General features: G+C 39.0%; 1 protein-coding gene across 1 annotated transcript; it reads right to left on the minus strand.

Annotated features, from left to right (window-relative positions):
• Positions 1-7,522: 7,522 nt before the first annotated feature.
• LOC124893081 lies at positions 7,523-8,113 on the minus strand. Its single transcript, XM_047404204.1, has one exon. The coding sequence runs from the start codon at positions 8,111-8,113 to the stop codon at positions 7,523-7,525; it is 591 nt and encodes a 196-aa protein (XP_047260160.1).
• Positions 8,114-9,258: the final 1,145 nt, after the last annotated feature.

Below are 9,258 nucleotides of genomic sequence, written 5' to 3' on the forward strand. Positions count from 1 at the left end.
AAGAGGGTTGTTTCTTTTCTCATGAAGAACATCTTCTCTCACTTTAGAGTACCACGTACTATCATAAGCGATGGAGAATCTTATTTTTGCAACAAAATATTTTGAGCAACTTTGGCAAAATATGGGGTGAAACAGCACAGAGTGGCTACTCTATACCACCCACAAACTAGTAGGAAAGTGGAGGTATTAAATCGTGAAATTAACTATCCTAGCCAAAACGGTGAATGATAGCCAAAAAGATTGGTCTCAAAAGTTCAATGATGTCTTGTGGGCATATCGAACTTCTTTCAAGATACCCAGTGGCATGTCACCATTTTAGCTGGTCTATGGAAAAGCTTGCCACCAACTAATAGAGCTGGAGCACAAGGCCTTATGGGCACTTAAAAGGTTAAATCTAACTTGGAAGGAAGCAGCAGAGCAGAGACTAGGGCAATTGAATGAGATGGATGAATTCCATCTTAGGGCCTATGAACGAGCAGATCTATATAAAGAAAAGATGAAAAAATACCATGATTGTAGAATAGAGAAATAAGAATTCCAAAAAGGTGACTTAGTGCTTCTACTTAATTCTAGACTCAAATTGTTCCCAGGTAAGCTGAAATCTAAGTGGTCAGGCCCTTTTAAAGTTAGTCAAGTCCACTCATCTAGAGTAGTGGAACATAAAAACAAAGATGCTAGTACCTTCAAGGTAAATGGGCAACGCGTCAAGCTTTACATTGGCCCAAAAGAATCAATGAAAACTATCACCAATATCTATCTTAATAAAGTCTGAAGTAATCAAGATACCTGAGTCGTGCCGCTACGTTAAATCAGGCTCTTCATAGGAGGCAACCCATGACACTCGAGACTGATCTATTCCAGGTATACACCAACCCTTAGTTTAATTTTTCTTTAATTTTGAGTTGAGGGTGTAGGGTAGTCTGCTGTTGTAACATATTTTATGGAAACTAAGAGAAATACAAGTACAAAAAGTAGTTGACATGTTTTTGATTGATTTTTAAATACCACTCAACTATTTTGTTGGCAAAGACTATATGAATTATATTTACTTGTGACCATTGTGAATCTTGTTGTGGCATTAGTTCTAGCTGTGTAATGATCATTGCTGAACAATTACATGAACTAGATAAGTGGTAGCTTACGTTATACATGCGTTCCATATGTGTGTGAGCAACTACTTAATTCCCTCTGTATGATAAAGCTAGAACTTACCTGGTTAGTCTTACCATGGTTAAAGGATAGGGGTTAGGAAAGGATCATAGGCAGTTTTGTTGATTAACCTACTTTTAGCCTAAATAGCCTACCCTATGTGCATTATATCCCTTGATCTCTGTTTTGAGCCTAACTAGCCTATTTCTTCCTTATGACACCTTTCACCTTCCCATTTATACCGTAATGAACCTGTTTGGCCCTGGTCCTCCTTGGACACTGTGTACCTTGACCTAAGCAAATAGCCTAAGTTGGGGGTTGCTATCATAGAGGCGCATGGTATAAGATGAGTATGAATAAGAGTAGAATAAAGAAAACGAAGAATAAAATTAGGGTGCTAGTTTTAATAGAAAAAAAAGGCACCCAACTTGAACATGTGCGATCAATGAAAAACTAAACGAAAAAGAGGTGAATAAGTGAGCCCCATGAGAGTAGTGTAGTGTCAAGGAGTCATAGTCACTTTAAATGACCTTGAATATCATACCAACCCTAGCCTACATTATAAGCCTAAAAGAAGTCCTATAGTGATCCTAGCTGGCCTTTCTGAAGGCCTTGGTAGTGAAAATTAGGGCAAGCCTATGGTACTTGGCATACACTTATTGGAACTTTATTTTGAGAGTGAGAGTCTTTTGATGATCCCCACTTTACATTTTTGGTTTATTATATGCGAGTAGGGCGATTTCTTTGTTGTGAGTGCACAATGGTATTGTTACTAGCTACTTGCTTGTTTAGATAGTGCAGCAATGGTATATGAATGGTTGTTGTGGCAAAGATTGATGCCATCGCTTGAGTCCTTTATGTTACATTACTGTTCTTCAATGACATACACAGTTGGTTTTAATTCGATGGACCTTGGAGGTGGTAACTATGTTTTGAGCATAAAAGAGAAAATTGGCTGCTGAATATGCTATGTATTCCCTTAGTTGTGTTGAGTTGCTTGAGGAAAAACAATTGTTTAAAGTTGAGGGTGTTGATGCGTGAGCAATTGCTAACACATTTAAGACCTTTAACCAAGAATAATTGCGAAGTCTTAAGAAACTTTTGTTGTTTTTGATTTCCTTATGTCTAATTTTACAATTTAAGTTGATGGGATAGAGAACCAACAATAATGGAAGCAAAGAAGTTGAAATCTGGTGGAATCTAAAGAGAAGTGTGGCTAATGACATCTATAATAAGTCATCAGCCTTGTGATAGGTTATCACAGTTGTCGTCAGACTTAACCACAGATTTGGAATGAGTTGAAGTTGTGACGATACTTTGTGATAAGGCATCAGGATGGTGTCAAAAAGTATAACTTGAATTGATTCACAAGATAAAACTCCTAAAAAATTGGTCTAGAGAGAGAGAGAGAGAAAAAAAAATTATCTGTCCAAAAAATATGTTTATTGATAAGTTTTTGTATATATAGAAAACCCTAAAACAAGGCTTTAAATAGTTAACCCTAAATAAGGAAACAAAATAGAAGTTTCAGCTTTTTCTCGAAATAAACAATGACGTCAGTGATGGCTTATTAGGAATCTAATGACTTATCACGGATGTCATCAGCTCCTCTGCATTTTTGGCTCTTGTTGCTTAAGTCTGATGATGACGATGACGTCCTATCACCTTATTGACAACGTGTCATGGATGTCGTCATAAAATTTCTTCAACTTTCATCTTCTGTTTAACGCTTACGGCATCCTTGACAGCTTATCACCAAGCTGACGACATGTCATAGATGTCATCAGCCACACTTAGTCCTTTATTTTCTTTAGATTTTAGGTTTTTTCCATCCTTTATTGGTGATTCCCCTTTATCTCTACATTTACTACAAAATCAAAGTAAACTAATCAAAAACAACTAAAGTTGCTCAAGACCTTGCAATTATTTAGAGTTAAAAGCTTCAAATGTGTTAGAATAGGCTCGCACATCAACACCCTCAACCTAAACAATTGCTTGTCCTCAAGCAACCATAACATAACTAAGAGTATACAAAGTACAATTTGGTAGCAAAATACTCATATCAGTTCAGACTACATTCACCATCTCCAAGGTTAGTCAAATTAAGAGCAACTGTGTCTATCATTGAAAACAACCATAAAACTCACAAGGATCAAGATATGGCAAAAACTCAGCAATAACAACCAATCTTATACCCAAATCACACTATCCAAGCAAGTTAATGATTAGCAACATACCTAATGTGCCCTCACAACAAAGAATCCCTTTTTCACTCATATCAGAATTCACATGTATAAACACAGGGATATACACAAGACTCACTCTCAGAATGTAGTTCCAAACAATGCATTTCAAATGCCATAGGTTTTCCCTTATAGTTAGTACCCAAGTCTTCAGACAGGTCAGTTAGGATCACTATAGGGCTTTTCTTAATCTTGTAACATTGGACAGGGGCTGGTATGATATTCATGGGTATTTTAGAGTGACTACACCTCCTTGACACTACACTAAACTCTCGGGGTTTCAACTCTTAACCTTCTTTTATTCCTCTTTTTTATTGATCACACATGCTCAAGATGGATGTGGCCTTTTCACTTATCCGATTATCTTTTTATCATTTTTTACGCAGCTTTCTCTTTTTCTTATTCCTTTTTCACCGCACCCAAATTTTTTATTCATTTCTCTTATTCTTCCTCTCTTTATACTTATTTTGCATCACTCACCCCTATGATAGCCACCCTTAAATTAGGTTGTTTGCCTAAGTCAATGTGCACAGTGTCCAAGGAGGACCAGGGCCAAAATAGGTTTATTGTGATGTGAATGGGAAAGTGAGAGGTGTCAAAGAAATAAATAGGCTAATTAGGCTCAAAATGGGATTAAGAGATATTCTTCACATTGGGAAGGTCATTTAGGCTAAAATGGGCTAAAATCATACTCGTCCTATGATCATTTCCTAACTCCTATCCTATGACCATAGCAAGACTAATCGGGTAAGTTCTAGATTCAACACACAATGAGAACTTAGTAAGATGTTACACACACATGGCACACAAGTATTTTGCATATCACTACCTATCCGGTTTATGTACTTGTTTAACAAAGGTTATTCAGTTGCTAGATTAATGCCACAAAAAGATGCGCAGTGGTCACAAATAAATGCAATTCACACAGTATACAATAATTAGACCACTGGAGAGGTACTCAAATATTACAAAACAAGATAACTGCCTCAAGTACTTGTATTACTCCTAATTACCTACACAATAGGCTACAACAACAACCTACCCTACACCCTCAACCTAAAATAAAAAATAAATTACTCTAAGGGTTAGGGTATACCTAAAGGCAATCAAGTACATAAATCCTAGATCTCCAACCCTGCTAGTGCATCATCTGTTATCTTCTCTCCATTGGGAGCATCTGGCCTTGTAGTAGCTGAAGCCTTGCTAGATGAGGCACCTGCAGCCCTAGCTTAGATGGTTGCCTCCCATTTCTCATTATCAACTAAGGACTCAATTTTATCCCTTTTTAGCTCTTCCTTCTCCTTCTTCTTTCTTGCCCTCTACTCTGCTTTTTGCTCTTCATCACTATCGGGCCTTTCTATCTAATATTTGCCCTTCTTTTCCCCCTTTTTCTTTTATTTCTTTGGGGAATCTTCAGTGAGGTCAAGCATTGGGATGTCTTCCTTAAATTTATGCATGGCGGAACCTGTTGGCATCATAAACTGGTGCTGCTCCAATACCCCAACATCTTTCTTTACCTTATCTAATACCTCTCTGAATTTAGCAAGATCAGCTCCTATCATTTTTCTTACCCGTACATCAAATCGGTTCTCCAAATCTACAACCCGCGAGGCATGGTCACAAAAGGCTCAAGTGCAGCCTTGATTCTCTTTTCCACTGCAGCAGCAAACTGTTTGGCAAAAGCATATAGTTGTGCCTCACACCACTTGGCTTGCTTAGCCACTTTTCTGATATCACTTGGATGAAATGCAAACCCTGTTGCTGCTGTAGGAATTGAGGGGTTTGGCACCCCTTCAGGCATTGAACCTACCTGTGCTGAGGAAGTTGGTTTCTCAGTCTCTGAATCTTACACTTTCACCTAAGGTGCTGCTCCTATATCTGTAACTAGAGGGTCTACTACTACTTATGCACCTCTATCAAGTCTCAATCCTGGCTGATTATCATCAAACCATATGGGGTTGTGAGTCTTTCTAGAAGGAACATCATCATCAATTCCTGCAATGTTTGGCACATTAGCAGCTCGGTATAACTCTGTGATAAGACAAGAAAAAGGATAAGCAGTGTCAGTTCTAGACATCCTAATATCCATCTCATCAACAATGATTTCCCTAAAATTTAGGGAAAGTTTCTGCACCATGTTTGCCTCTAGAATAGCTCGATCATCACCCAGAATATTGTCTCCATCAGTGGGCATCAACCATACACGCACTATACCCAACCAAAACTTTGCCTCTTGAGTCAAACAGGACTTGAAGATTCTTTTATTTGGGTTTGTTACCTGTGATGGATCTCCGTCAGCTATGATGTTGACCAACCACGGAAGTTGTTTCTCCTAGTTCCTAAGTCGAGCATAGATTGATGGTGCGGTGGCCTGAGGAGTAAAGTTGGGACCATGCAAGAACCTGTTGATGGTTCTAATTAAGACAACAACCCTTATGCCCCTCACCTGTACTCTATCCAACAGGGGCCGATCTGCTACTCTTTAACCTGGCTAGTACATGTTCTCCAACTGAGCCTGGTAGTTCACGTAGAACTCCCAAACCAGTGCAGGGCAAAAGAAACCTTATCCTTTTGTGGTCCGTCCCAATCCATACTCTTGGAACTTCTATTCTACTTCAGTGTACCTGCTCAACCCTCTAGTGATAATCATCTTTCTTTTTGAATCGGCCTCTTAGCACTTCTTTTATTAGTTTTTCGAAGCCCAGCGATGAAGATGCTCTTTGCCCTAGGAATTTGCCACCTAGAATTATCTCAAACTTCAGGGTTCTTATATTTGATAAGTTTTCCCCGAGATGGAGAATCTTGATCTTCTTGTTGTCCAGTAGATAGGGATATATTTGTTGTTCCCTCAGACTCAAACTTCTCAGACCCGTCCTGTTCTTCTTTTTCAGATTTAGCATGTTCAGACTCATGTTGTTCATGTTCAGAATGTTCAAATGCCTCCTGCTCAGAAGTTGTCGTTGATTTAGTGTCATCATTATCCTCTACTTTAATGGGTGGAGGTGGTCAAGGTTTCTTCACATATTTCTTCTTCTTTTACTTCTTAAACAGGGGTTCCTACTCCTCGTAATTAGATTCCTCGTCGATGAGCTTACGACGTACACTTTCTTTGGTCGCTTTCTTTGGTTCTGTGGGGCTCTTTATTTTGGTTCCATTATAAGGTTCCTATAGCAGTAGAAAAACCATTGGTTAGTCCACCAGAGCATAAACACGTTAATCATTTCAACTTATTCATGCTTCAGGTTCCAGGTGTGATGATAATTCTTGTAAGTCGTCACGACTATGATAACTTATCATAATTATTGTCAACCTTAGATAGAACCTTTAAAAAATTTTACAACTTGTGATGACATTCCTGATAAGCCGTCACAATTGTGATAGCCTATCACGAATGTCGTCAAATCTAAATAGAAACCACTTTATTCTTGTCAGCCTTTAACGACATTCCTGATAAGTCATCACAATTATGATAGCCTATCATGGATGTCGTCAGCTCTTATCAGAACCCACTTTTGATTTTAACTCAATTTTCGGTCCCCATTATTGCTCAAAATCCACTTGAATTCTGATTTGTGAGGTGTCTTTTTAAACCTTGGGCCTGCACAGCAAACCCTAGGTCAGTTTTAGCTCCTTTCCAAGTTGAACTTGGTTCAAGCATCTTGGGGACTCAGGTTATCATCTATCTAACACTTACCACGAGAAGAGAAGAGTTAAAGTTAGAATATACCTGACGATATCTCTTAATCTTATTACACGCATAAGAGGAAGTAGGAAGAATTTCTTGATTGTGAAGTTCAAACCCACACACAAGGGAACTTGTTTTCTTGGAGTGTTTTGAAAAGAGTGGTAAATAAACTAAGGAAAGAAATAAACTAAAGAAAAAGAAATAAAACTAGTGGAGAATTCCTTAAGCTTGGCATATCTGACGACAATTGCGATAGCTTATCATAGTCGTGATGGCTTATCATGAATGTCGTCATGGCCTTTCAACTGACCTCTTCATTTTTCCACCTTCTCTGTACTAAATCCTAACTATAAAAGTAAAAACTCTTGCTTAAACATAAAACTTTAGGTTTCCTTCCAATAGCGCTTGATTTACTGTCTAGGCATGACTAGGTTATCTTGACTACTCAGGCTTTCCCAAGATAACCAGTTGATACCCCTTTACCATCATCGTTGAAGATGCCAACGATTGAGAACACACTCATCTCTTTTGGATAAATCATGGATGGTTGTATTTTGAAGCATGCTTCTTTGTTGTTGAACCTAAACTTTAGCTCATTTAACTTAATGTCTACCAGCACTCTCCCAGTTGCAAGCAATGGCCTACCCAAGATGATAGGCACTTTAAAATCCACCTCCCAATCTAAGACCACAAAATCAGCAGGCAGAAAAAAATTGGCTACCTTTACCAAAACATCATGCAGTATGCCCACATGCCTCTTCACAGACCTATCTATCATTACCAACTGCATATTTGTTAGGATAGGATGCCCCAAACCCAATTTCTTGGATACAGCCAGTGGCATTAAATTCATACTGGCACCTAGATCGCATAGTGCTTTTATGAACTTCTGGGGGCCAATAGTACACGGGGTGGTAAATGCTCCCAGGTCTGCCTTTTTCTGCACTAAATAGCTTGTAAAGATAGCACCACAATGGAGAAGATTATCCTCCGGCTCATGGATAACCTTCCATTTCTTGGTTACAAGGTCTTTCATGAACTTTGTGTAGCCTGGCATTTGCTCAAGTGCCTCAACCAAAGGCACATTAATTGTCAACTGCATGAGCATTGTCAAGAACTTGCTGAATTTTGCATCATCAACCTTCTTCTTCAATTATTGAGGAAAGGGAGGTGATGGTCTCGGGATAGATTTCAACACCACTTCCTCTTCTATCTCTTTTTCTTTCTCTGAAGCATCAACAGAATTATCCAGCTTCTCAGACTCCACTAGTTTGCTTTCTTTAGATTCATCAACAACCACCTCACCATCTACAGATTTGCCCACAGACGAGCCAGGTAAGATCTTACTACTTCTAGTGGTAATTGCCATACATGAGCCATCATTTCATCGATTTTGAACCGTATCACTAGGTAAAGTACCACTTTTTCTTTGGTTCAGTGTTGCGGAAAGTTGGCTCATCTGCTGCTCCAACTGCTCGATAGAATTGGAGTGTGGACTAACCAACTGACTTAGGGTATAGAATTCACTCTTCATAGTAGTTACCCCTAAGTTGGTAGCCGCAACTCCTTTCAGCCTTTTTTCCATCAGGTTCTCCATGGACATCTTACCAGAGCTAGTTGGTGCAGCATCTCGACTTCCAGGAGGAACATACAAACCACTCCTATCATTATTGCTTCTCCAGTGTCCTTGCTCCCTATCTTTGTAATCAGGTTGTAATAAAAGTTCCTACCTTGATTCCCTTGGCTATTTCCTCGAAAACCCCCGATTACTTATATAGTTTGCCTCCTCATCTGCATTAGTAGCAACAGTGCTCTGAGACTCCACAGAATTAACTTTTTCAGTCTTGCCTAATAGTAAGTGCTTGGTCATTAAGTCCATATGTGTCTTCAAATAGGTCGTGTCTTGGTCTCGCTCCTCATCCCTTCTGTGCTGCTCCATGGTTATACCAACAGAAATAGTTGGGCTCGCTACCACAAAATCCCTGGTATGCCAGGCCTGACTCTGTTGGGTCATTCTATTCAACATGTTTGAAGCCTCTAGAAAAGAGAGGTCAATGAATGAATCACCTGCAGTATTGTCTACAATTGGCTTTGTCGCAGAGTTAAAATCTCTGTACAAAGTCTCCATGAAGTGAAAGTTTGTCATGTTGTGGTTCGAACATTGTGCCAGCTTTTTCTTCA

Source organism: Capsicum annuum, unplaced genomic scaffold (genome assembly GCF_002878395.1).
Source record: "Capsicum annuum cultivar UCD-10X-F1 unplaced genomic scaffold, UCD10Xv1.1 ctg5351, whole genome shotgun sequence".
Classification (NCBI taxonomy): domain Eukaryota; kingdom Viridiplantae; phylum Streptophyta; class Magnoliopsida; order Solanales; family Solanaceae; genus Capsicum; species Capsicum annuum.

Bases quoted from the DNA above. Each gene is read 5' to 3' on its own strand.
- LOC124893081 (XM_047404204.1), bottom strand. From the start codon at position 8,113: ATGAAAGACCTTGTAACCAAGAAATGGAAGGTTATCCATGAGCCGGAG.